A 27,141-nucleotide genomic window follows, 5' to 3' on the forward strand; every position below is an offset into this window, starting at 1 on the left:
GTTTAGAGCGTGTGGGCTCAGTCCGAGCGCACGCTCGCCGTCTAAGGGCAGGGGCGGGACGGGGGGCACCCACGCGGGTCTGTGCACACCTGCCCGGAGGCTCTCATGACACCGACCGCACATGGCTGAGAGTCTCACCGGGGGCTGGGTGTCTGCAGGCCGGTGACTCACAAGGCCCCGGGGTCCCGGCCCGACCTCCCTCCCTCCTTGTCCTCCTCCTGCCCTGGGGCCCACCCCCGGAGGATGAGGGCTGGAGGCAAGAGTCCGTGGTCTGTGCCAGAACACGCCTCAGCCCCTCCCCCAGTCCACTTCCCCTTCCTCCCCTCCCCACTCTGCGGCTCTGGGGCTGACCACAGCCAGGCCCTTACCAGCTCATCTGCGGAGCCTGGTCTCCCGGAGCCCCAGCCAGAGGCCCGCCCCTAGAGCCCATCCTGCACTGTCTGCTCTGGCCCAGGCCGCCCTCCCTGGCTCTCGCGAACCCAGCCGGCTGTGGGACGCTGCAGCCCAGGACCCCACAGCAGGGCTGAGCCTGGGCCTGCCAGGAAGGAGAGAAAGGCCAGAGCAGAGCAGCAGCCCCTCCTGTGACTCAGTGGAGCCCAGGCTGATAGGACTCCAAGAACCAGGATGTCGGAGCGTCATCAGGGAGCCCCGTGGAGAGGGCAGTGCCAGGCAAACCCGGATCACAGCAGGAGGGGTGGCCCCCGGTTAGCAGGAGCGAGACCCCAGCAGAAGCAGCCTGGCCTGGGAGCGGGTTTCCACCAGGAGGGCTGGAAAGTGGAGGGAAGACTCTGTGCCCCTGCCTGGGCCAGGGCAGGGTTAGGGCTGGGGGCTTCTGCGAGGAGCCGAGCAAGGCTCGGCCGATGCCAGGCCATCCCATACCCCATGTCCTGAGCGCTCTCCTAGGTCAATTCTAGGGCAGTGTCCCAACTCTCTTTGGTCTGCAGGGGATGAAATTGGTTCAGAGGAAGTTCGTCATTGTTGTGGGCCAAGAGAAGGAGCCGCTCCGCTGATTCTACAAGAAAAGCCACCACGTGGGGGCTGCTGACCCCAGTGACCCCTGGGGGAAGGGAGGGCCTCCCCAGCAAGGGTGCAGCCTGGCCACCTGCCCCCACCCCCCGCAGAGCCAGATGAGCCCAGGGCCCACCTCCTCACCCTGTGCAGGTGTGCAGTGGGCCTGGGGAAGCTGAACGGGAGTCCCTGCCTGCCCAGTCTTAGGAAAACAACTTGAGGATCTCGGGGGTGGGAATGCTGCTGGTTCCCACCCCGGTCCCCGCTTTCCCCTCTGCTCTGGCCCAGAGGCTGAGCCCAGGCTTGCCTACGGACGTCTGTTTGGGTCCAGGCAGGGAGGTCCAGGGAGAGGATGGCTGGGGCGTGTCTTCCCATCCTTCTTGCCCTGGGCTGGGTGACCATGGCCCGTATAGCCGTCCCCACGCTCTGGCCATGCTACATGTCCGGGAGGAGCCCAGGGAACTCTGAAGGACGGAGCACAGACGGGCAAGCACCCAGGTCCGTGTTCCCCCGGCTCCCCAGGTGGGCAGGAGAGTAGAGCCCCGTGTGTCTGTGGTCCTGCGACGCCCCCTTCCCCGGAAGCCCCTGGGTGGGACGTGCCCTCTCTGAGAAAGCAGGGAACTGTCATGGGACCCGCTGTGTGCGCTTGGTGACTTGGGGGAAGAACGTGGGGAAGAGGGTCTTGCTGCAGTGACAGCGGTTTCCTTGGCCTGGGACCACGCTCCTCTCTGAGCTGTGTGTGCTTCTCCACTGCACGCGGTGGAGACCCCACAACGGCCCAACCCAGCCCTGCCATTGGCTTCCCCAGTCGTCCCCGGGCCGTGTCTCTATCATCTGCCACCCGGGGTGGCCCCCCTCCCGAGTCCTCTCCGAGGCCCTGCTGGAGTGTCCAGGTGGAGGAAGAGGGGGCACAGGGAGCCCAGGTAGGGGGGCAGGGGCAGCGTGCCCTCTCCGGGGTGGGTCTGGCATTGCAGCCCCGAGAGGGACTGCAGAGAGGGTCAGTCCGTGCTGGGGGCCAGGGTGCAGGGGCTACTGTGCTTCTAACTTCCTGAAATCCCAGGCACTCCTGTCTGATTTGTTTCTTGGGCTTTGGCTGGGAGAGGGAAATCTGCAGTTTCTAAGCTCTGAGTTCCAACCGAACCTGATGATTAAGGCAACCGTTGCACTAATTGGCCCAGAGTCACTTCAAGGTCGAAGGGTCAAGTGCCGGCGGCCGAGCGGGCAGGGGAACCACCGGCCGTTCCGCAGCTGGATTCCGCGCCAGTGCCACCGTCGGCCTCCGACAGCACAAGGAACCCGCGACCGCGACCGTGAGCAGCAAACGCAGAGGACGCCACGCGGGACGACGGCTCCACGGGCAGAGCCTCTGTCCTTGGGGCCCCACATGGCCAGGCGGCCCTTCCTCTCATGGGTGCTTGACATGGTTCACCCTTCAACACACTTCATCAAGGGGTGTCTGCCTGGCTCAGTCAGTCAAGCGTCTGCCCTCAGCTCAGGTCACGGTCTCAGGGTCCTGGAGTCGAGCCCCGCCTCGGGCTCCCTGCGCGGCCGCGAATCTGCTTCCCTCTCTCCCTCTGCTGCTCCCCCTGCTTGTGCTCTCTCTCTCTCTCTCTCTCAACAAAATAAATAAAATCTCTTTAAAAAGGCACATCATTTTAAAAATCGTGATAGGATACATCTTAAATTAAATATTTTATTTGACTCATATTTCAAAAGACAGTTTAATTAAATCTATTTGTGGTTTGAAAAAAAATCTGTCCTATATTTTAATTTTCGGGTGCACATCTTAACTTAGCTTTAAATAGCATTCAAATCTTAATATCAAGCCTGTTAATGTGACTGACTGCTTGAAAAATGGAGAGCATGTCTAGAGCATTATTATAGAGAGAAAACCAGAAGAGATAGTTTTCAAGTGTTTAATGTAATTCAGATTAAGTTGCGTTTCTGCGTACAAAGTGCTAGTTTGAAATGTGTGGAAGGAGACAGTCATCGGTCTGAATGATAGGACAAGACACTAAAATACCCAGAAATACACTTGAGAGATACGTATGACATTTTTTGAGAAAAGGAAATTGCACTGAAGGGCACATAAGAATCTTGGCATTCGTAGAAAGGCCTGTTTTGAGACGGATGTATCTTATCATTGAGAGAGTAATCAATAATTCCTCCCAGACGGAAGAATGGATCCTACCCTATCCGAGTTCTCTTAGTATTACTACTGATAGAGTTCTGCTTAATTGAGGAGGCAAGAGAAACATACGTAGACACAATTGGAAAATGACATATTGGGTTGCTCCTGGTTGTTCTCGTTAGACTCGAATTACCCTCGGTCACACACGGTGGATCACAGCGGCTCGTGGAAGCCCGTGAGGAGGCATTTCCGGCTGCGGTGACGGTGGTTACACGGAGTCATCACTGTTTTCATGCGCGAACCTGTCTCATAAGGTATTACTGGCTAGAAATAAGTAAACATTTTAAAGAAAGAGATTTGAAAACACCGTGTGTGTGTAATAAGGGTGAGGCCTGGCGTCCTGGATCACCCCGAAGGGCGACCCGGACCAGGACGCAGTCAGGCTGGCCTCCAGCCGCTCGCAGACGGGGTTTGAGGAGCAAACCACTCGCCCTCCCGTGTATGAGAAATGATTTCAGAGGCTCTAGTGATCAGCTTTTCTTTTCCTTTTCTCTTTTTTAAACTCAGAAACTAGCTCGAAAATATGGCCAGAGGGACTTTAGCCTGAGCACGGGGCGCCCCCCTTGTTCAGCAGGACGGGATGCGCTCCGTTCGCTGACGGGCTGTTTCAAGGCCAAAGTGTTCCCCTCTGTGACTTGACCTTTGGGGGCTCTGCCTGCACGTTGTTGGCAACGGCTGCCAGTGTCAAGTCACATGGGCTCCCCGAGTCAGCGCAGGACTCCTGCCTGCCATCACGGACGGACCCTGTCGCCGTGCCGCCCCAAGGATCCTGCGGCCTCCATGTGGCCCTGAACCCCTGCCGGCTCCGATTTCCAACCCTGCAGGGAGGAAGGCCCACCAAGCCTCCAGCTGCCCGTGTCCCCATGCCGCCCCGGCTAGCTGGCCAGCCCAGCCTTGCCTCTCCCGGCTCCCCTCCCCAGCGGCCTCCCGCCACCCTCATTCCCCAAGTCCAGGTCCGCGAGCCACGGGTCCGGGAGGCGTCCTAGCCTTGGGGCCTGCTTCCCGTTCAAGCTGTTGCAGGAGCTGCTCCCGCCACGAAGAGAACCCACGTCGGAGCCGGTGTCAGACGCTCTCGTCCTGTGCTCTGGGACTGCGCGTGGCCCCTGGAGCCCTCAGCCGTCGGTGGCCGCGGAGCACCACACATTGCAGCTTCTGCCACTTTCCTGCGAGGCAGAGGAACGATACTGCTGATGGGACGTGGTCGGCGAGAGGCCACCAAAGTGAGCGTGGTTGTCGGCAAGCCCCATCCCTGGAAAACCAGCTTTAGCAGAAACGTGCTGTGTGTGTCTTCGTGGGGCTTGACTCAGGGGCCGCTGCTCTCAAGGACATAGATGTTATCGTGACTTAGTGAGACCGTTCCTTCCTGTGCTCGCTCGCCTGTCTGGCCGTCCACTCCCGGCTGCTCGTGTCCGGAGGGCGCCAGCGCACGCGGCGGCGGGGACCTGCTCTGCGTGCGGCTCCGAGTGAAGGGGAATGAGACACGCGCACAAGATGCCGCGATTCAGGGCTTCGGCGCGCGGGGGCGGTTCTGGGACGCGGTTGGTCTTCTGAAGATTCAAACGATGGTAGATGCGAATCTTTACAAAGCTGATATCATAAATACGAAACGACAAAGTAGAGGTTACAGCCGAGCTGCGAGCCGCTGCCAACACCCGTGACGCTCATTACCCGAACGTGTGTCTGCAGGAGGATCCCGAGGGCCACCGGCTTTACCCTCAGGGCGGACGGACACCATGTTGGAAGCCCTGACCGCTTCAAAACTCAGAGACGGACTCTGTATAATTTTCCTGACTTTGTTTTAGTTACCACTGGGGGTTCTTGGTGATTCTGGAAACTATCTGTCCCTTCCACACAAAGGGCGAGCTCCTGGCTGGGGACGTGTCCCTCAGCGGGTGTACCGCGGGCAGCCCCAGACCATCTGGTGGCCACTGGCTCGTCTGAATCCCAGGACATGGCAGCATTTTCTGCCTGTGTAATTTTATGAAGATAACTTGGCCTTGTCAACGCCCTGTTTCTGCCGAGGGAGAGGAGCTAAGAGCCCTCCCAGAGGGGCAGGCCTTGCACACTCACACACGCATCTCCCTGCAGGCCCAACAGAGACCAACAACCCCTCTTTAATTTCCTCCGGAGTGCAGTGGCTCGCTCCCCAGCAGGGCCCCCAAGACAGGTGAGGATTGGCCAGCGCTTCCGGAGACAGTGATTGCGGGGTCCAGACCGCAAGGCCCAGCCGGGACGGCTCAACCCTCGGGATCGGCGATGGAGCCCACGGATGGACGGAACAGGAGACATCGAAGGTCTGTGAAGAGGAACGGGAGTCCCGCCGCATCCTGGCCGCGGATTCGGGCTTTCTCTCCCAGAGCTAGGCATCCTTGTGGTCAAGGACAGGGTACGGTGCCGTGGCCGTGTGCCCAGTCCTTCTGACCAGGGACCCGCCTCCGTGGAGGGTTACGCCTCATCTGGTGGAGCAGGGGCGTGAGCCACACGCAGCCAGTGTTCCACTCTGTGCCTGGGAGACGACGCCTGATGCTCTCTGGAGCAGGGGTTCTGCTCCCGGGGCCCAGGCCTCTTCCCAGCAGGCGCCCTCCAAGCCCCTCCCCAGCTCCTTCCCCGGGTGGGTTAGGGCGGAGAGCCTGTGGCAGGCCGGCACGGCCCCAGGACCCGGGTGCAGACAGCCCTGCAGGTCCCGAGGAAGAGGAAGCGCGTCCTGCATCAGTGTTCGGTTCTAAGATGTGTGAGGCTCACAGCGCCTCTTCTAAGGGATAAACCGTGTGGACCCGAATGGGGTCTGTTTTCTCATGTGTGGTTCCAATTAAAGCTCCACCATCTCTATCTGAAACCCTTGGGACCAGATAGAATTTAGAATTCAGAACTCCCCCCTGGATTGGTAGGACGATGATAGGCTGCACACCCGGGTAGGATGGGCCGCAGACGGTAGGTCCTGCGAGAGGGTCCTGCATCCACACGTTTCCGTGTTTCAGAAACGACACGCAAGGGTTTTCACAATGAGCTCCCAAGGCCCCTGATTTGTCTCACGTCAGTTCACGGTATTGCGACAAATGAGTTTAAAACCCACTCTCTGATTTTAGAGGATTTGGGTTTACGTCATCACACACGAGAAACAGATGTCCATAAACAGAACCACTCGTTGCTTTCCTTTTCCAGGCACGGAAGGTCAGCCTCGAGGTGCCACTTTTGTCCAGTGAAATCCATCTGTGTTGCATGGGCCGCTCCATGGGTTTTGACAACTGTAGGCACTGTGGAACCGTCCTGCACCCCCACACGTGGTCCTCCCCTGCTGGTGGGGGCGGCCGCTGGCCTGCCCCTGTCCCTGTGGGGCACTGTTGCCGTTCCTCGCACGTCGAAGGCGTGGAATCGCGTGGCACCTGCTCTTTGCGTCTGGCTTTCGTTCACTGTGGAGTTTCTGAGACTGGGCCTGGCTATTTGTCCTGCCGCGTGGTACCCTCGTACGCTCTCCGTCCTCATGACGGACCTCGGTGCCAAGAGAGTGTGGCTTTAAAATTTTGATGAACTGCAACTTAATCTCCCCCCCTTTTTTCACTGCAGGTAGTGGTTTTGGGGTCCTCCTCTCTGAGAAATCTGTTCCTGCTCCAAGGTCTCAAAAATATTCTCCCGTGTTTCTGCAAGTATTACAGCTTCCGCTTTTGGCTGTGGGTTTGTGAGCCATTTTAGTTAACTTAGGTGCCGTGTGTGTGTGTGTGTTAGGTGTGAGGGTCAGTCAGGGTTTGCTTCGTGCTGCATGGAAACCCTGTTGTCCCGGCGCTGTTCATTGAAAAGACAATTCTCTCTCCCCTGAATTGCCGTCTTTGTCTAAACCATTGGACCGCAGCAGTGTGGGTCTGCTTTCGGGTTCTCCCTTCTCTTCTCCTGATCAGCGTGCCCACCCTTATGCCAACAAAGCACTCTCTTGATTACGACGGCTTTCTAAGTCTGGAAATCAGGCAGTGTGAGGATCCCAGCTTTGTTCTTTTTCGAAACTCTTTTGGTGGTTCTAGGTACTTTGCATTTCCATATATATTTCAGAATGAACCTGCGGTTTCTAAAACAAAAAAGCCAAAGCCAGCTGAGACTAGAGTGGGATTGCATTAAAGCTCCACGGAGGAGAAGACATCCTAACATCACTGAATCTCTGAACCCAGCAAGGCGGCAGGGCGTCCCCGTTTCTGCCACCCCTGAGCTTCAGGCCTCTGCGTTCTGTCGTTTCTCAGAGAGGACTTCTCGTGCTGTGTTATACTTAGGCATAAGCACTTTACCTTCCAAGCTGTTTAAATGGAAATTATCTAAAGTTTTGTTTTCCAGTGCTCGTTTCTAATATCCATCAATGCAACTGGTTTCTGAATATTGACCTATGTGCCATGACCTTGGTCAATTCATTTATCTGGAAGTATTTTTTGTGGACTTGTTAGGATTTTCCATGTCAGTGATCATGTTGCCTGAGACCAACGGGAGTTTCACATCCTGCTTTCCAATCTGTGTGCATTTTCTTTCTTTTTCTTATTTTCTTGCACAGACCGACCTTTAGTTAATGTTGAGCAGCAGGAGTGCGGGAGGACAGCCCTGCCTCGTCCCACAGCTCGGGTGGCAATAGCGGCGTCTGTCCGCACCCCGTGGTGCTCACGCACATTTCTAATGGCTGCGCTTCAGGAGGTTCAGGAGGTCCTCTCGATCTTCCATTTGCCAAGAGGTTTTAATCACAAAGAGATGCTAGACCTCTGTCAAGGGCTTTTTCTGAGCGCACTGACCCCACGGGCAGGAAGGGAAACAACCCGGCCTCACGGTGCGATGTGTCCGTCCGGCATCGGCTGCTCCGGGATGGAAAGCCTCCAGGGAGAGCCCTCCATTGCACCCCAAAGCACCAACGTTATAGAGCCGGGCTCGAACCAGAGGAGCCGGGACCACGTGTATGGCCCGAGCTGGGCAAGGAGCACGGCGTGTGCGGTACTCGCCAGAGATCCCGTCGCAAGAGCCACAGCGCTGGGCGCGTTCACATGAGATGAGGAGCCGCGGCTCCTCCTGGGCGGACGGAGCTGGTCGACAGACCTCGGTTATCGCGGAGGAGTGCGTGCCTGTCGTAAGGGCACTGTCAGCGGGCACCGTGCCGCCTCGACGCAGGGCCAGCGTGCGTTTCCCACCGGATCTCAGCTCCCTGGGCAGTTGCCAGTCTTTGCCGGCGTGAAGCGCCGCACGGGGAAGGCACCGACAAAGACTCACCGAACGGGTAAGTGAAGGAGCAAAGGGACGAGGGACAGGCCGGACACCTGCTGTCAAGGACCAGCCAGGCTTGGCGTCCTGCTCGGCCCCCGCTGCCTGTGGGGACTTGACCCGCTTTCTGCTCCCGAAGCTTGGTTTTCTTACCTCCCAAACGCAGATATAAACCTCAGATGGCTGCTTCGGAGGACTAGGAGTAAGAATTGTGAAGCACCCCACACAGCCAGGGTGCCTGCAAAGTGCTGGCTGTTCCCCGAGAGAGCTGGTGAATGACGGAGGAATCCAAGTGACTCAGAAGCACAGATGCCTCCCTTTCCCAGGTGACTGTGAGGTCACAAGCTGCCCGTGAACTCACTAACGGCAAACATGCTTCTGGCTAAAGCAACCCAGTCTGGCCTCTCACTGAGGACAGAGCCCTGGATTCCTCCACGGGGGGTCTGGCCAGGATCTATGCAGAAAAGCACCTGGAGTGGGACCTTGGACACCGTGTGCTGTAACAACGGACCAAGGGTGACCCCCCAGCAGGGGTGTTGGAAGTAGATGACCACATGATTGAAACACACTTTGCAACCACAGAGTGCCATCCTCCTCTCCACCTGTGGGTGGAAGGGGGACTTTTAAGCATGCTTGTGCATAAGGAACCCCAGCCGTGAACCTCTCAAGCATTGGATGAGATGAATCCATGAATAAATTGGTCACTATCTTAAACTAAGTCACGATATGAGATTAGTGACTACTGTGCTGTCCTTTCCAGGACAGCTGACAGCATATTATTGTTTAACTAGAGTCTTGGCCAAACTGTGTCTGGGAGCCCCACAAGCACTTGGCCAAGCAGGCTGGGTTGGAGCACGTGGGCTTCTGCGGAAGAACCGATGTCACGCTCCGGCGGCTTCCACCTCCCCTCTCTGCGCTGCTCACTGGGGGACAGATCCAGACCCTGATGCCGGGGGGGGGCCAGGTCTCTCCTGAGGCTGGATAAGTGGGCTTTGCAAAACGTATAATAAGTTGCAAAACTTAAAAAGTGGTATTACTTTCTCAGCAAAGGAAACATCCAGAGATGGGACAGTGTTCCAATGGCAAAAAAGGACATGCTAGAAAAAGTAAGCCTCCCCTTTACCCACGATTTTATGAATGTGGCTTTTAACTTACATGAGATTAGGGTTCAATACCTCTCTGAAAGTCGGGTAGCCCTGGATCCAGGCACAGGCATGGCTCCGACATGGCACTGACTCACACGGCGCACATTTGTCATTTCTCCGTGGCTGGCTGCACCTGTGTGGCAGGGAGGCCGGGGGGGGGGGAGTCCATAGGCAGAGGGGAAAGCTGGTGTGATGGCATGCATGGAGTTGGGTGGGTGGGTCGGTGTGGAGGGGGCAGTCTGAGGGAGGAAGGAGCATCTGAGAGGTCGGGTGGGCCAGCAGCAGCCAGGGGAGTTGCCTCTGGGGCACAGAGTCAAACACGGCCGCCAAGGGCCGCACGCAGAGTGACTGGACACTTTGGAGTGTGAGCCTCCAAAGGAAGGAGTGATTCTGGAATCTATTGGGTCTGCTGGCCTCGAGATAGCCCTTCCCAGTGCAGCTGCAGGCACCTGGAGAAAGTCTGAGGAGACTGGCACACAGTGTGCACGAAAGGAGGAGGAGGCAGGACCACAGCTGAGGAGGCCGGGACTCCAGGCAGAGCGTTGGGAAGAGTGAGCGAGAGAGGCTGGGGGGGCAGGCGGTCAGGGGGACCAAGTTGGCAAATGTCACGGTCACCAGGGCAGAACCCGTTCCTGGGGTTAAGTCAGGTGGGTGGAAGCCAGGGGTGGCGACTGGCTGCTGAATTGGGAACCAGTGCTAACCGTGCGGGTGGCCCCGTTGGGGTGGGCACAAGCAGCAGTTGAGAGCCCGGAAGGGTGGTCCACTGGCGCTTGGGGCAGGCCGGTCACTTGTAGGAGGTTTGCAGTAAATGGAGCAGAGATGGGAGGGCGAGGAGGGGCCTAGGACAAAGGGGGACTTAATAGGGTCTGACACGCAGCAGCGTGATTGCCAGCGGAGGGCATGATGGAGCAGGGGCTGGACGGAGGGGCCGGAGGCAGGTGGACCGCAAACTCTTCTTCGCGAAGGTGAAGCGCAAGCATGTCCGCCAGATGAGAAGGGCTGTTGGTGGCCTGGAGATGGCGGGAGGGGTCCAACGGGGCAGCCAGGAGGGTGGGCGCAGGGCGAGGATGGGGCACGGGGCTGGGTGCTCTCTAATTCAGGCAGTCGCGGGGGAAACAAGCTCATGCGTGTGCAGCTCAGCCCCCCCCCCCCCCCCAGCGCCAGGCAGTGCAGAGGTGTGAGACGAGACACAGCCTGAGGACAGGGCAGGAGGCGACCCTGCTTTTTAGGAAGCGGGCCCCAGACGTCGGGGACGCGTCTCCATTTGCTCTCTATGACCGGTGTCCTTAGCAGCGGCTGGTTTCGCAGGAAGGTGAGCAGGAGACGCCGTACTGGTAGGTTGTTACCACAGAATGACACACAGTAGGTGCCTTTAATCAGCGGAAATTTATTTCTCGCCATCTGGACGCCCCACATCTGAGGTCGCATTCCCACAGGGTCTGGTTTCTGGTGAAAGTTCTCTCTGCCTGGCTTGTCCAGGGCCACCTTCTGTCCTCTCACATGGCCTCTTCTTTGATTTCTGTTGGGATTGGGAGGGTGTGGGGCAGCATGTGCTCCGGGGCTCTTCTTGCAAAGACACTGAGTGTTGGGAAAGAGACACCTTGATGGCCTCCGTCAACCTGAACTACCGTGTAGACGCCGTCCCCACCTTGGAGGCTGCAGCTTCCCTCAGCGTCCTGCCGGGCACGACCCCGCCCGCCCGCCACCCCGCGGAGCGAACGTGGGTTTCTAAGTCAGATGCATTTGCTGCAGGCCCTGGGTGGTCGCAGTAGCAGAATCCCGCAGCTACCTGCAGAGCGGACGCCTTCCGGGAGGGCCCAGCTGCCGGCCACCCCCACCGACCCGCAGGGTCAGGGGCGCGCAGGCGGTCTGCGCAGGGTCAGGGCGGCCACCCCGTCCCAGCCAGCGCCACCCGCTCCCCGGGAGCCGGTCTGGGCAGGGGCCGGGCGCAGAGGCCTGCTGCGCGCCCAGGCGCCTGTGGACAGCCTCTGTCCGAAACGCCTCCCTGGTGACACTTAGGAGACCCGCCCGGAACCCGCCGGGGACCCCGAGCCCCGAACCCCGCGCGACCCCGCCTTGGGACCCCGGCTCCCGCGGCCCCCGTCCCCCGCGGCCCCCGTCCCGACCACGCCCCCTCCCCGAGAGCCCGGTCTCCAGCCCGCGCCCTCGCCCCGAGGACCCCCTCTCACGGCCCCGTGCCCGAGACCCCCGCCCGCCTCCCTCCTGCGCCGCTCCTTGTCCCGCTCCGCGCCCCTCTGAAGCCCACCTTGGGCGGGGGCCCACGCGGCCTGTGAGTCAATAAAATGTCCCGGGCCTCCGCCTTCCACGCCCGCGGCTCAGGCGCGGGCCATATGACCACCCCCAACCCCAGCCCCTCTGCTCCCGCATCGCTGACTGCGGGTCCGCGCGCGGCCCCTTTAAGAAGCCCGGCGGCTGCCGGACCGTGACGTCACAGGAGTGCGGGGGGCGGGTGGAGACCTTGCGCGGCCTCCGCGCGGGGCGGGGCGGGGCGGGGCGAGTGACGGGAGGGCGGCCGAGGAGAAGCCCGGGCTTTGCCCGAGAGCCCCGCGCAGGTCCCGCCCCCGCCCTCTGCCTCTCCGCGGTCCCGGACCCGCTCCCAGTGGCCCCGCCCCTTCCGTCCACGCCCCGACCCAGGCCCCGCCTTCTCCAGCCGCACCGCCCCTCCCGGTCTCTCCCGGGCAGCCCTCCCGAGGTCCCGCCCCTCCCACGCACGCCCCGCCCCGCGCACGCCCCGCCCCGCGCACGCCCCGCCCCCCGGCTCCGGGCGGGACTGGCCTCGGCGGTGGCGGCGGCAGCGGCGGCGGCGGCAGCGGCTGCGGGAACTTCGGCGGCGGCGATCCTAATGGCTGCGCGCGGGCCGCGGTGAGGCGCGGGCGGAGAGCGACGGGCGCGGGTCCGCGGAGCAGCGAGGGCGAGCGAGCGAGCGCGCGCGCGGCCGGACCCCGGCCAGGCCCGGCCCGACCCACCGAGCCCGCGATGCGCCCCGGGGCCGCCCCCCGGCGCAGCTGACGCCGCGGCCCGCGGAGACCCCAACCGGCCGGCCCCGCGCGAGCGGCCGCCGCCGGCCCAGGCCACGATGGCGGGGAAGGCGGCCGCCCCGGGCACCGCGGTGCTGCTGGTCACGGCCAACGTGGGCTCCCTCTTCGACGACGTAAGTGCCCGGCGGCCGGACCTCGACCCCGCGCCGACCCCGAGCCCTGGGGTGGGCCCCCGCGATCCGGACCTGGGCCCCAGCTCTGATCCGTGAGCCCCCGGAACCTGGCCCCCAGGTCCCGGTCCCCATCCCGGAGCCCCCGAGTCCCAGGTTCTCTACTGAAACCCTGAGTCTCAGACCCCAGGACCTGGACGCTGAATCTGGGCCCTTCAGATCCTGGTACCCCCAAATCCTGAGACCCTGAACCCCCAGTGCCCTGAGCCCTGAGCCCTGCCCTGAACCTTGGAATCCAGGTCCCCCATCCCTGGCCTCCAGACTGCATAGGCTGGACCCTGACCTCAGAGCCCCGCCGGAACCCAGGGCCCAAAACTTGGATTCTAATCCCTGTCCAAGGTCCCCAAATCCTGATCTGAGGACCCTTGTGCACTGGCCCCAGACCACGATCCTGGCCCCAACTCTTGTCCTGGACTGTTGAACCCAGAACCCTGACCCCTGAGTTCTGGCCCCCTGACCCCGCCCCTGGCCGGTTGGCTAGTCCCCTGCGCTGGGCTGTGTTGGTCGGCTGTGTGTGGCTCACCCAGGCTGGCTTCGGGCTTGGCGCCTGGGTTTACCCCGGTTTTACCCCGTAACTTAGTATCTGTCTAGTTCTCCAACCAGGGCGGCTGTGGCAAGCCCTGGAGAACGCTCTGTTCCTTGTTTATGGAAGAGAAAGATGCCGGCGAGCTTTTCAAGGCCAAAGAAGGGATGTGACTGTCCAGGGCCTTTACCTCTGGGGGCCTCCCGCCCAGGCTCCCAGGGGAGCTGCTGGTGGGCCGCGGGGAGCTGCGGGAGCTGGGGACTGGGGCTTCTGGAGCTCTCGAGGCAGGCCCAGGCTGACCTAGTTCGCTGCCGGAGCCGTGGTGCCACCCGCTGTTGGTGCTCGCGCTGCCAACCCAAATACAGCAGGCTGTGGCTCCAAGTGGCATGCTTGTTTAGGAAGAAAGGGCGATGGCACAGATGGAGCCTGTGGCAGCCGCGCTAGGTGAGCAGTGGGCGTGGGCCGGTCCAGTGAGACAGGCATGACTTGGATTCCGGGAGAAGGTCTGGCGTCCTGCCGAGCCTTCCTTTGCCGGCGCAGGCACGGGTGAAGTGTTTCAGTAAGCTCTAAGGTCATGGGCGGGCTCGGCTTGCTTTCCTTGACCCGGAGTCGGTGCTGTTTTCGTGTTTTTCTTATTTTAACTTCCAGGCGTCCGTCTATCTGCTTCCCCGCTGGAGGCGAGCTGTGCTCCCTGTTCCCCTCGGACAGCGTCACGCAGTTCCTCGTTTGATCGTCTTCTGCAGAAGGGTCCCGTCCGGGCGTGTGTCTGTATATTTAGATGTCTATTCTCGGCTTTCCAGTAACACGCCGCTGTGACATGGTTTTGCTCAGATGATTCAGATCCGTTAGCTGAGGCTTCAAAGCCTCAGAAATGTCAGGAAAATTAAGCATGGTGGGGCATTGGAGTCTCAAAAGGAAAAGAATTTGGCTGTGCCAACATTCTTTCCAGTAATCTGTGATTCCGAGTTCTAGCGTGTTCGTTGCGTTTCAGCTGCACACACACACTTCTCTCTGCTGGCGTTAACACCGATCACTTAATTTACTTTTGTTTGTCAACACGTTCTCTCTGAATTTTCATTTTTCTTGAAGGCTGTATGGAGTTTCGCATCACGTTTGCATCTGGCAGGGGCATTGGTTTTGGTAAACAGCACACAGGGTGATTCTGCAGGATGCCGTCCGATGTGCCGGCCCGCGGACGAGGACCTGCCTGGAACCTGTAGGTTTCTCGACTGCCAAGCTCAGCCTTGGGGGTGGCAGGCGTCCTCCCTCTGTGGCAGGGGAGCAGCAGGTGGGCGCTAGCCAGGCTCCCCCATGCTCTGGGGCGCCCAGTGTGGCTGGGAGCGGTGTACTGCTGCGTTTGGGAGGGGCCTGGCTGGGGGGAGCCATCTCAAGCGCAGGGGTGTTGATTCCTTGGTGTAGAGCAGGTTTCAGAAGATCTGCCTAGTGACTCTGCGCATGACATGCCTCCAGCAGAAGGTGGTTGGGCCTGGGAAGGGGCGCTTTCTTGCCTGGCTTCGTCGTCTTGGGGAGGGACATATGAGGGAGACACAGGCACGGTGTGCTGTGAAGGCCACACATGTCTGTGCTTCTGAACTCGGGCAGCCTTGCCCCATCAGCAGGTGACCCTCTCAGGCTCTTTTCTCATCATTGCCCCTGGCTCATGTCCCCCCCATGCGTGGATGGCGTGTGGTCCTTCCCAAGGGCCCTCTGGTTGCCCTGCCCTTGTGATGTTACCCGGGAGGGGCTGCGAACAGCCTCCCCACAGTGGTTCTCACCCTTGGAGGATGGACAGTGGTGGGGAACCCCTGAAGAGCTCCAGGTTATGGGGTTATGACCGCCAGTGTTTACACCATGTTGTTAGGTAGATCCCGAGAGAAGCAGAAACCGAGTTCATCACTTTAGTGCTCAGAATGGTGATGTCATCACACGTCGTGCGCGCTCTGGGAAGTTCCGCCAGCCACTCAGGACACTGAGGCTGGGAAGAGGAGACTGTTGTGTTGTGTTACCGCGAGCATGGCTGGGACCTGGTGGACTCCAGGCCGGACCTCCTGGGCTTGACTCTGAGGCCCTTGGTCCTCGCTGGTGGCCCTTCCTGAACGTACACGAGCATCTCCCTGGTGGGGACGCCGAGGGGCGGCTTCTCCAGGTTTGCAGGTCGTGTCTCGAGAGCCCCGTGGCTCTTCTGCAACCCTGGGTTAGACCCCCGTTGTCACCACCCCTTCTGGAAAGGGGCGGCCAGGGCTGTGCACCTCATTGTTTAGGTTGAGATGGCTGGATTTTTGACAAGGGAGGTTTCTGGCTCTTTGTTCTTAATGTTATTGCTAGAAATGAACCCAGAAGGTGAATTCTTGTTGCTGAGGTTTGAGAGCTGGGTACACCCTCCCCACCCCCGTCCCCGCCCCGGCCTGAGGTGGCAAAGCTGTTTCCTGGGAAAGGCACTTAGTGGAGCAGCAGGGTTCCCAGTGCTCGGCTTGCCCTTGGGGGTCTGCCTGCGGGGCCTTTGTCCGCGCTTAGTCGGAGTTGTGTGAGTTCTGAGCTGGTTTCCCCTTCGCTGGTCTCCCCAGGGCCTCACAGTTGTGCCGGGGAGCCGGTGAGCTGGCCACACCCTCCGGGGCCTTTCCTACAGGAGGTGTCCGGGGGACCCTCTCCCGGGCCCCACGGTGCCCTGCTCTGTCCTGTACCATCAGTTTGGTTCTCTCTGCCCTTGCTCCCATCCCACCCCGTAAGCTCCCCGAACTCCACGTCCCCCCAGCTTGTGCCGCGTGTGGGGCCGTCGCTGCTTCTGCCTTTTGCCGTCTCCTCCCTGCTCCTGGCCCAGCACATGGTCACGCGCGCTGGTGGAGTCCATGGGGACCTTGAGCTGGAGGGCTGCTGTCTGTCCCCGGCCATCTCCCTGGCTCTGGGTAGCCGCTGACGGCATGGTCTCTGCTCACGCAGACCGAGACACCATTCCGGGTCCTACACGTCACCCTGCGAAGCGGTGGCTCCGAATTAGTGGTTTTTGGCGTGTCTGCACACCGTGCCGCTGTCCCCAGTCCATTCCAGAGCCTGTTTTGTGCTTGAACCAGAAAGGTACCTCTGCAGCCCCTGCCTTGAAGTCAGGGGGCTCCTCTGGCTTCCGGGGATTTCCTTATTCGGGGCGTCTCACGTCACTGTCCCATATGTGGCCCTTTGTGTCTGGCTCCACTTGCTGGGCATGAAGTTTTCAGAGTGTACGACAGAGCAGGTGTCGGCGCTGCTTTCCGCCGTCTGCCTGAGCACTGCCCCCCAGGACTCCCCGCGGTTGGCTGACCCGCTGTCTGCTGCTGGACATGGGGCTGTTCCCACGTCCTGCCCGTCGCAGAGAGCGCTGCCCTGAGCTTGGGGCTCGTTTCTCCCAGGCATGTGCCCAGGAGGGGAGCTGCTTGGTTTTTGGTGACTCCGTGTTTAACCTTTGGAGGAACTGCCCATCGCGGCCCAGCGTCCCTACCGTTTCACCTTCCCTTAGCCGTGTTCCAAGGTTCTCGTTGCTTCCCATCCTCCTGGCCTTGACATCCTTCTTCAGAGGCTTTTTCCTTGGGCTGCGTGGGCGCCCTGCTTTGGGCTGTCCCCCTCATCCCCACCTCCCGGCCCTGGCTGCCTTTCTGCAGCCACACTCACTCCTGTGGTGCTTGTCTGGACTCAGGCCTTGAAGGACCGTGTCCATGCGGGTCGCAGGAGGCAGGAGGGAGACCCAGGTGCGGGACTTAGCCTGTAGCGTGGTGGGATCAGCTCCTGGGGAAGCCCCGTGCTCGCCGCTGGCGCAGGGACATGGTGGGGAGTTCTCATCAATGAGCTTGCGGCTGTCAGGTTTCCGAGGTCGTGGTGTCGGCGCGGTCCACGGCCCCGAAGCAGGCTCTGGTGTGTGAGGCGCAGGGTGGGGGCCGGGCCAGGCCTCCCAGCCGGCCTCCTTGGGCTCCCCCAGCCCCCGTGTCCCACAGGGACAGCCCAAGAAGGCAGGGGCTTAGCAATTTTTTTTCTTTTGCATTGTTGCCTGCGACCTGAGACGTCAGTGGACTTTCCCTGTAGAAATCTGGTCTGTTTGCCACAGCGTAGGCCTCTTTGTAGCCGCGGGTCCCCTCGTTCCCACAAGTGGGGCGGGGGTCCAGAGCTGGTGTGGCTGGGGTGCTGCTGCTGCCTGCTCAGGAAACGGCGTCGGCACCCGGACACCTCCGCTCACCGTGGACAAACAGCGTGTCGTGCCGGCCTTGGACGGTCTTGGACATGCCAACGACCTGTGTGCAGGCTATGCCTGCGTCCCGTCCCTCTTGCCGACACGGGGTCCCCGGCTGGGTCCAGCAGCCTCTGAGCTCGCAGTGACGCGGTGTCCTCTGCACTCACCGGCGTCCTTGGCGTTTCCGGTGTCTCTCAGGCTGCTGAGGGCTGCTGTCCACCGTACGGGGTGGCACATCTTCCAGTTAGTGTCCAGTGTTCTGCGTGCTTCGAGTCCAGCACAGGGAGCGCGGCCGGAAGGCTCGCTGGTGTTTACGCTGATAGACACCTGTGTGCGCTGCCTCCCGGGTTGGATGGCCCCGAGAAGTTGCCCTCTGGTGGGACGTCCCTGGGAGAGGCCCTGCACTTGAGTCCAGAGCCCATATCGCACACAGTGTCCCCAGTGTGCCCTTTTGGGAGCGAGAGAGCAGGAGGGGGATCCAGCACCGCCCTGGGTCCGTCACTGGTGGTACGCGGGTTTTAGGGAGAGACCTGTGCGGAGGTGTGATCCCGCAATGCGCTGGGTCCAGTTTGGAAGTTACAGAAATTGGACCAGGCCTGCCTCCCCGCGGATTGCCCTTCTGGAGCCTCCTGTTTGACCCGGGAGGGTGGTGGGCAGGCAGAGTGCGGGCATCTTGCTAAGGGACGGCGGGCGTGTGTGTCTGCTCCTGCGGGCAGCGGAGTGGGGAGTGGGCAGGAGGGTCCCCTGTCAGGAGGTGGGCTGTGTCTAGCGTGCAGTCCAGTTGGTGGGGTGGGCACGGGGCCAGGCGGCTGGTCAGAAGGGCATTGGAGGGTCTGGGTGGTGTCTTGGTCACCCGTCTGTCGTCGCTTCTCGGGACGCAGCCCTGTGTTCCCCGTGTTTCCCCAGGCCCTCCCAACATGTGTGAGCTCACGGAGTGGGGCTGTCGGGGCTGGGGAAGAGAGGCGGCAGAGAGAACGTTCCCACGGTGAACACAGACTGTGACCTTTGCCTTCTGTTGCCGCGTCGTGAATTGGGGCATCGGAGACTGTCCCGCCTCCATGCTGGGGGTAGTAGCTGTCCTGTAGGCTTGAGGCCAGTTTCTGCCTGGCCAGGCCCGGGAGGGCTGCCCCGTGGCACGCTTCCTTCTCGGGGGCGGTCTCTGCTCTGCAGCCCCGAATTCTCCCTGTGGAGCCGCGGGCCCCTCCCCGGAGCCACCCTTTCAGGGGAGCAGGTTTTGTTTCTGGGTGTTGGAGCCTGAGAAGTGTCCAGGTACTGGGCTCTCCGGAAGCAGGGGCAGGTGCTGAGCCGGTCCACTCCAGGCGTGAGCGTGGGCACGTGGGAGAGCTCAGACAGCCGTGCACACACTGACGGAGACACCGATGAGGAGACCGCCGGGGTTTCTGACCGTTAACGAGGAGAGGATAAGCAGCGGCTTGTCCAGTTACACTGAAAGTGGACCAGGGTGACAGCTGTTGGCTTTTTCAGGGGATGAAAATGTTAGTCCAGATATGTGACCGTATGACGAGTCCCATAAACTCAGGGTGGGAGGGTTTGGGGTAGCCTGTGTGTGGGCCCGGGAAGGCCGGGCTACGTGCGCAGGCCTGTGTTTGGGGAGAGCACCTTGGGACTCTGCCCTCTTGCACGCTGTCCTCCCTGTCCCTGCCTCTGCGTGGCCTCTGACGACGGGACTGGAGAGGGTGCCTGCACTGTTGTCCACGACATTCACTTTGAGTTTTCTAGGTCTGTTTTGGGACGTAGAAAAGGCACTGGGGCAGGATGTCCACTGGGACCGGCCGCATGCAGGATGGCTGATACCTCTGTCGCAGGACGGGCAGGGCTAGGGTGGCCCTGTCTGGGGAGGCGTGCTGTCCACGTGCTACAACAGCACGTGTGAGTGACCTGGGGCCCTGTGGGAACTTGCCCGGGCCCTGGACGGCCGCCCGGGGTGGGGACGATGGAAGTGGGTCAGGGATGACGGGGGCTCTGCCTGGTGGCTGGTCTCGGTGCCCGCACACAGAGGGGCTTTTCTGGGCTCATGGGTAAGGACGCCAGTGACACGCAGGCTCGAGGAGGATGCTGGCCCGGGTTTGGGTTTTCCCTTTGGTGACTAATTCAGCCTCATCCCCAGCTGTCACTTAAATCCGGACCCTCGGGTGGGTTGTTGTGAGCTCAGGGCCCTTGTCTTCTCCTCCCTTCGCTCTGACGGGGGCCGAGGCCTTCTTTGGGGTTGGGGCTGGTGGGGACAGGGAGGCTGGAGCTGTGCTCCCTCCTCTAAGCAGAGCGTGGCGGTGTTGGGGACTTTCTCAGAGTCCCCTCCCTGAGAGAGCTACCCCGGAGCCTTGGAGCCCGTCAGGAGTCTGTGTCCCCTGCACCCTGAGTGCGGCGCCAGGCCTTCCGTCCTGCCCTGCCCTTGCTCTGGGCCGCGAGCATGGGAGCTGCCTGGGCTGCATCCTGGAGGCCACGGCCTCTCTTCCCCGGGGCGGAGTCCAGCCCTGGCTTTGGTCCAGGGCTCGCCGGCCTAGGCTCAGGCGGCCTCCTTTTCTGCCCATGTCTCAGGGTCCCTGAGCGACTTGCTGTTATTCTAGGAATGGACGTTTACAACAGGAGGCATGGCCAGTCCTGGGGCTCGGTGGCAGGGATCCTGCCCTCAGTGCTGTCGCGAGGCCATGTGTTGGGGTCCGCAGGGGCATGTGGTGACAGGGAGTGTGGGGCTGGAGTGGGCCGTGCGTCCCGTGTGGCTGAGGCCGTGTTGGCTTCCCCTCCGCCACTGGCACATCAGGAAGGCGGGAATGCCACCCGGCACGGGGGCTGTGGCAGGTAGGGGAGGGAGCCCGGCAGGGTGAGGTATGGGTGCTGTCAGCTGGGCCCAGGCCCCTTCCTTCGAGGTCTCTGTCCCTTCCTGCCCAGTGCAGGCTTCCTTACTTGTGCCCGGGCTGCCGGGTTGGTCCGTCTGCTGTCCCCTGAGCGTGGACTCCTGTGTCTGGCTGACGGGATGGCTGGGTTGTGCTGCCCAGTGTCATCCCAGAGGAGCCTCCTGCTCTCGCCTGTGGCGTGCCCGCTGCCTCCGCTGTTCTGGGGGTCCAGCACGCGTGCTGGCTGCCCCTTCACCATTCCTACTGGCCTTCCTGTCCTCCCTGTCCCCACCAAGCCCCTGTGGCAGCTGGGTGCTCCGATGCCCCGACAGGATGAGCTTTCCCGGTTGTGCTTCTGCGGAGGCTGCTGCTCTGAGCAGGCCCTTGGGCTCCCAGTGCAGGCCCGCAGGACTTTACTGGCCCTGCTGCGGCCAGCGCACTGTGACCAGCTCTGTGCCGCACTGTCCCTCCTTCCCCTCCTGTCACTCGGTGTTTTCACGCTCGCGTGGCTGTCATCCCACCCCATCGTGTCGCAGTGGGCCGGCCTCCCGGGCCGCAGCCGCTGTGGGGTGGGCTGTGGGGTTCTGCTGGGTGGCTGGAGGGATCGCAAGGGCTGCGGGCCTGCCGGCTCCCCGGCCACGTCAGAACATTCCGCCGGCTCGGGAGGGGTCCTGGCCAGGGCAGGGGCACAGGTGTGCTCTTCTCCTGCTGTTCTGCCGAGGGACTGTCTGCATGTCACACAGTTCACGCTGCGCATGCGTGTGGCTCAGTGACTTTGGGAGGCATCGGCAGTGGCTTGGCTCACCCTACGCTCCTCTCTGGGCACGTCCCTCGTGGCCCTCGGTGCCACGGCTCTGCCTCCTGTCTCTAGAATTTTCCCTCTGGCGGATCTCGTCTGGAGGGATCTCGTGGTGGTCCTCGTGCCTGGCCTCAGTTTTCCACCCGCGCTGCTGTTCGTGTCGGCACTTCCGTCCCCTCTCAGGGCTGAGCACAGTGCCACGAGGCGCGTGCCCCACGGCTGTCCCCCCACCGGTGGATGGATGCAGCGTCGTTTCCGGTTTGAGCCGCTGTGAACCCTTGTCTGCACCGCTGGTCGCGTGGCCAGGGAGCATTTAGTCTCCGCCGGCCTTGCCTCCCTGCTCTGAAGCCGTGACCCCATGCATGTCCCGGGGCCATGTGGGGCCACGGTGGCTGGGGGACACGGGGCGGGACGCCTTCTGCTGCGGGGGTGTGGTGGAGTCTTCTGTGCTCGCCATGCGCATTTTCTGGCCTCTGCCTTTAAAGGACAGGTGACCGCCAGTGGTCCGTTGCTGTGGCACCGTGACCGTGGCACTGCGACCGTGGCACCGCAGCTGGTGTCCGCTGGGGAGGGTATCCGGGCGGCCGTGGGCTGCTGGCGGATGGGGCCCCCGGGGCTGTGGCTACACTTTGCCCTCCCCGGGTCAGGCACATGGGATGCCGGGACCTCCCCAGAGGACGGACGGTCCATGGGCTGCTGTCGTGCCCTCGAGTGTGGTCGGCGGGTGAGGAGCCTGGCAGCTGCGCTGGAGCCTCCCAAGCCACCCTTGGCTCCCAGGACTCAGCCTCTCTGCCCACAGCCAGGTGCGGGTGGTGGGCGGAGCATTCGTGTGGGGCTGGTGCTGAGTCCCGGGGTCAGGGGTCAGTCTGGAAGAGGAAGTGGTGGCGGCCTCCTCGGCCTCCCCTCCCGCTGCCCTGGATGCGGAGGACACCGGCCCCCGTGGGGGACAGTGCTTCTGGCGGGTGAATTCCCTTCTCCCAGCCTTGGGGCATGACGGCCCCTCAGACGCAGTCCCTGCCCTGTTGCCCTTTCTCTCCGAGGTGTCGGGGTGTCAGGGTCTTCTGCAGCTCTGAGGCGGGGATGTCCTTTACCCCATGGCACACCCAGCTGCTCCGCCGGGACGCTCTCCAGTGGACAGCTTCGGGGACTGGCTGGCTGCGTTCCCAAAGTTGCCCCAGAATGCCTGCCCGTGGCAGGGCCTGGTCAGCTTCTCATGAGGCCCGTCCTGTGCTCAGGGCTTGCGGCCCTCCTGGGAGGGGGCTGCACTGGGCCCTTCCAGATGAGGGGCTTTCTTTAGCCACACTCCTCCTCAGTCCAGGGATCCTGCCAGGGGTCCACGGAGCAGAGGCGACGGGAAGCAGTAGCCTGACCCCGGCTCTGGGCACGGGGGCTGTTGTGCCCGTCGGTGGCTGCTGCCGGCTCTAGAAGAGGAGGGCACAGTGGGGCTGGGGGCGGCTCTGACGCACTGGGCGAGCCTGCTGGGATGGGGCTGAGGTCTGGGTGGCAGGTCAGTGCTTTTGAAACTCTGGCGAGACATGTTTGTGCAGAGCCTGTGGGAGCCGTGGCACCGAGAGGCGGCCGCCAGGGGCTGAACGGACAGAGCCACCTGTCCCTGTTAGCCTTTGGGCGCCCTCCACGCGCTCTCAGGGTCCCGTACCAGTTCTGGGCCCCGGGCTTAATCGGGGCGCGTCGGCGAGCACGTCCTCTGTCCAGCTCAGCCAGCGGTCGCCCGGCGCCTGCGTGCAGACCGTGCCCCTCGCTGAACTGTAATTCGGGGTGATGGGGGACTGACACTCCGCTGGAGTCATTCTGTTAAGAAAGACAAATTCGTGGGGACGCGTGTCTTGCTTTTTCCTCCTTCATCACTTACGGTTTTTCAGATCTTTTGCAACTTCCTGTTTTTGCTGTAACCCGTCGCCTCCCTCCGCGCTGTCTTGGGCAGCTCGCGCCGCGCACACCGTGCAGGTGGGAGGCAGGCGGCCGGGCTGCTTTTGGGGGGCGGTGCTCATCGGTGCTGCGCGCTGGGTGTGGGTGAGCGGCAGGGCTGACCGGCCACGGAGACCAGAGCAGCGCCCCAGTGGCCGATTCAGGGCCTGTCCGAGACGGCCACCGGGGCCAGGTGGGGTCTTGCCTACATTTTTGAAGGCCCGGGGCCGTGTCCTCCCTGCCGCGGCCCAGGCTTGGTGCTGCCAACGAATAGTTTGTGGACAGGAGGTCGGCTCCTGGGCTCTGGGTGGTTCTGCTCTGATGGTTCAGCCTTGGCCGTGCTCGCAGGTGTGTTGCTGTGAGGGCCTAGAGCTCATTTTTAGGGGCTGTTCATAGCATGGTTCCGGTGGCCCCGGGCTTAGTAAGGGTGTCCTCAGGGCTGGGCCCTTGTCCAGGGGCTGGAGCCTTGGCAGGGAGCACCCGGGGTGCCCCAGCTCTGCCCACACCAGTGCTCCCAGCAGCACTCTCCCCCTGCCTGCCTCTGGGGGCAGCTCTCGCGTTGGCGGGGCTCAGTGGCTGCAGGCCAGGGCGTCTCTAGGGCACCTGGGGGCCGTCCCTCAGCCCCTTGCGTGCTGCTTTTCCTGCCCCTGTCTCCCACGCCCATCTTACCCGCTCGCATCCTAGGCACAGGGGACCGGAGGATAAAGCCCAGAAGCTGTGGGCCGGGGGTGAGCATGGACAGAGAGGTGAGGGTCCTCCGGCGGAGGAGGCTAGAGGGGCCCTGGGAGGGCGCCTGGGGCGGGGAGGAGCATTTTAGGACAGGTGTGCTGGGATGTGGGGAGCCAGCAGGCAGGAGCTGGGGTTCGTTGTCCGAGGCCCCCTCTGCACTGGGTCGGGGCCTCCCTTGCCCCGAGGCAGGGGTTCCCGCTCATGTCTTACTGGGATGACGCACAGCCCACCTTCGGGGCAGAGGAGCCTTACACCGGGGCATCCTGGCTCACAGCTCACCCTTGGGGCCCCCAGCTGCTCCGGCCGCCTGCTGTGGAAGGAGATGGACTCGAGGGTGGCTTAGCAGTCCCAGAGAGGCCCAGAGACCACAGACCTTCTCCTGGGCAGGCGGCCAGGGCCCGGACCTGAGCTCTTTGGGCATGGGAGCCAGTTGGAGAAGTAAGGGAGAGGTGGCCTCTGGGGCCTGGGCAGGGCGGGAGCAGAGGCAGGAAATGGGGAGCCAGGCCTGTTGGGGAAGCCGTGGGGCTGGCGTGGGTGGTGTGGTCAGCATGGTCTGGTGTGGCCAGTGTGTAGCAGAAACCAGGCACTGTGGGCCGGGAGGTGGCCTGGGTCTGAATGTGCTCAAGCCCTGCTCCTTCAGTGCGCGGGGGACTGTGGCTGATGACCCTCCCTCTGTGGCCTGGCAGGAAGACCCAGAGGACAGGTGCCTTGGCCCCACGGTCATCCCCCAGGTCCAGCCTTGAAGAGGTATGGTCGCCGGGCCCACTGGAGCTCCCTGTGCTCACTCCGCGTTTGCACTACTGATAAGTGAGTCAGTCCGGAAGGGGAGGAAGGGGGTGCTCAGGGCCAGGCTGGAAGGGCCGGGAGCTCCGGATGGCCCAGGGAGATGCAGTGGGACAGTCCGTGCCCTTGGAGGTGAGCCCCTGAAGGATGGGGGTTGTGGCCAGTGCCTCCCGAGGAGCCGGGGAGGGCAGGTGGAGAGGCACTGATGAGGGAGCTTCCCACATCTGTTTTCAGGGTCAGAAAATTCTACCAAGGACTCAGGGACGTAGCCTAGATTCTGGGAGAAAATGGATGTCTGTGAGCCTTGATAACCTGGGTAGCTTTAGTTTTCTGTAAGGAAAAAGTCATGGTGTGACCCAGAAAGCTTCCTGCCACGCGTGGTCCGTTTCCTGCATGCCATTTGGAATGGCTTTCCATGCCAGCGGCGCGGACAGACCGGGGACTGGTTTCAGTGCTCTTTGGTGACGGCTGCGTTAGGAATCGCCACTACGCACGGGGACAAAGTTTTACCGTTTTGTAAGAGTGGACATGCCCTTTCCTGCTGGGCGTATGCAGGGCTCCAGTGCTGTGCTGCCTTTCATGGAGAAAAGTCTGGTTCCCAGGTTGCGGGGGCCTGACTGGGGGTCTGTGTCGCCAGTGCCCGCGGGGCTGTCAGGCCTCGATGCGTGTGCGGGGGGGGGCAGGGCCCGGGGCAGACGGAGCCTGCGCGGGCCCCACCTTGTCACACATAGGCCGACCTCCTCCGCTGTGCTGACGTTACAAAATGCGTCAGTGCTCCCCCTAGCACGCTCGTGGTCCGCACCCCACTGCTCCTGAGATGGGCCAGAGCCAGGCCTGGGCAGCCTCGGACGAGGCGTGGGCACTCAGTGATGGAAGGGGTCTCTGCCTCCGGTTGGGTGGTACGCGAGTGTGCATGGAGCCACATGGGCATGGGGCCACGGGTCACTCCTGGCAGCTCACCGCTCCCCATCCAAGCGCTGGCGGTGGGTGGCCCTGGGCTCACGGCATCCCTGTAAGCAGTGTGGTTGGAACGAGGGACCCTGTGTGCAGGCGTCTGAGGACAGTCACTAGTACTTTTTGTGGAGGGTCACGTAGGTTTTTCTCACCTCTTGTCTGAGTTGGTGTGACCGTGAGCAGGGAGGGTCCCTGGGAGGCAAGTCCTCTTGCTTCTGTCTGGGCTCCCTGAGCGGGGACCTGCCGTCTGTGGGTTCCTGGTGGCCAGCGGACAAGGTGCTGCCAGCTGTCCAGAGACGCGCTGTGGCCCCAGGGGAAGGGTCGCTTGGCCACGTGCACAGTACGTCCCGGCCTTCGTCCCTGGGGGGCGGGTGGTGGGCCAGCGACTCCCCCTGTGTCTTCCCTCAGGGCCAGACTTCCAGTGGCCTGGGCTCCGCTGACCGCAGCTGTGCGTTGCCGGGGCGCCCGCGGCGGAGAGGTGCTGGTGTCTGGAGCTGTGCGCCGGCTGCCTGGGTCGTGGCGTCAGTTACTGGACGAGGGAGACAGAAGTCACGTACCCTGAGACTCGCTCTTTGTGTCACTCAGCGTGTACAGGTGTGTGCACGGGCCACGCAGGCCTGGAACGTCTTCATCCCTGCCAGAGACCAGGTACCCAGCCGCAGTCCCCCTGAATCCTGGCGGCCGCCCATCTTCTGTGTCTGTGAATTTGCCTGTTCTGTGGGTTTTCTAGAAATGGAGTCAGACCATACGTGTTGTTTTTGGTCTGGCTTCAAGGCTCGTCTGCGTGGCGGCGCGTGTCAGAGCTCCGTCCCTTCTGAGGACTGGATGCTGTCCCGTTGCGGGGCTGGCCTGTGCTTTGTCCCCTTGTCCGTGGATGGACACTTGGCCATTATTGGCGGTGCCGCTGGAACATTTGTGTGTAAGTTGTGTGAATGTATGCTTTGAATTCCCTCGGGCGTACACCTGGGAGTAATTGCTGGGTCATACGGTGACTGTGAGTTTAACTTTCCCAGGAGCCGCCACACCGTCTCTGGGGCGGCTGCGCCATTTTGTGTCCCCACCGGCCATGCACAAGGGCCACCCCCTTCTCCACGTCTAAAAATGCGCGCGGTCCATCTTCTCGATTCTGACTTCCCGGGGGGCAGCCAGTGGTTTCCGTTTGCGTGGCCTGACGGCCGACAGCGCATTGTCTGTCCTCGCGCTTGCCGGGCCGCTGTAGGTTTGATTTGCAGAAAGTTCATTCACTTCCTTCGCCCACTAAAAGAATTTTTTTTTAATTGTTGAGTTTTTTGTTCTGGGTCCTAGGTTCTTCCCAGATGTGTAGTCTGCAAATATTTTCTCCTGTCCCATGTGAGGCATTCTCATGTTCTTGCCAGCGTTCTTTGAAGCACGGACGTCTCCAGCTTCGATGGAGTCCGTGTGTCCGTCTGGTCTCGTGCTCCGGGTGCTGTACCCGGGCGAGCGCGGGCCGACGCGTGGTCACGGACTGGCGCCGTCTCTTCTCCCAGGTTTGTCGCTTCCGCTCTCGTGTTTGGGTCTTTCGTCTGTTTCGACTTGTGACGTGCACTGTGAGTTCGGGGTCCTTCCCTG

General features: G+C 61.9%; 2 protein-coding genes across 6 annotated transcripts in view; one reads left to right on the forward strand and one right to left on the reverse strand.

Annotated features, from left to right (window-relative positions):
- Nucleotides 1–8,801: 8,801 nt before the first annotated feature.
- Nucleotides 8,802–12,145, reverse strand: LOC125084899 (uncharacterized). Its single transcript, XM_047702864.1, has 3 exons — nucleotides 11,895–12,145; nucleotides 11,831–11,850; nucleotides 8,802–11,142 (listed from the first exon to the last, which is right to left on the reverse strand). Exons 1-3 carry the CDS (start codon nucleotides 11,950–11,952, stop codon nucleotides 10,261–10,263), a joined length of 960 nt encoding a protein of 319 aa, XP_047558820.1. The 5' UTR covers nucleotides 11,953–12,145; the 3' UTR covers nucleotides 8,802–10,260.
- The window catches only part of INPP5A (inositol polyphosphate-5-phosphatase A), a 169,950-nt gene continuing 152,870 nt past the window's right edge, over nucleotides 10,062–27,141 (forward strand). For 2 of the 5 annotated variants that reach the window (XM_047702859.1, XM_047702861.1), the window contains exon 1: nucleotides 12,382–12,736. In XM_047702859.1, coding sequence (XP_047558815.1) covers nucleotides 12,662–12,736 — 75 coding nt within the window. In that variant the 5' untranslated portion in view covers nucleotides 12,382–12,661. Of the gene's footprint in view, nucleotides 10,202–10,822; nucleotides 10,877–12,381; nucleotides 12,737–27,141 lie in introns of those variants that run through there. The other 3 variants (XM_047702860.1, XM_047702858.1, XM_047702856.1) reach the window with 3 other exon arrangements.

This window comes from Lutra lutra, chromosome 14 (assembly GCF_902655055.1).
Source record: "Lutra lutra chromosome 14, mLutLut1.2, whole genome shotgun sequence".
In the NCBI taxonomy this organism is placed as follows: domain Eukaryota; kingdom Metazoa; phylum Chordata; class Mammalia; order Carnivora; family Mustelidae; genus Lutra; species Lutra lutra.

What these genes read in the sequence shown, in the direction of transcription:
- LOC125084899 (XM_047702864.1), bottom strand. Translation starts at nt 11,952, where the DNA reads ATGCGGGAGCAGAGGGGCTGGGGTTGGGGGTGGTCATATGGCCCGCGC. An exon ending in TGGCCCGCGCCTGAGCCGCG is followed by an intron (nt 11,851 to 11,894) that starts GGCGTGGAAGGC and finishes TGACTCACAGGC; the next exon opens with CGCGTGGGCCCCCGCCCAAG. An exon ending in CGCGTGGGCCCCCGCCCAAG is followed by an intron (nt 11,143 to 11,830) that starts GTGGGCTTCAGA and finishes CCCAACACTCAG; the next exon opens with TGTCTTTGCAAGAAGAGCCC.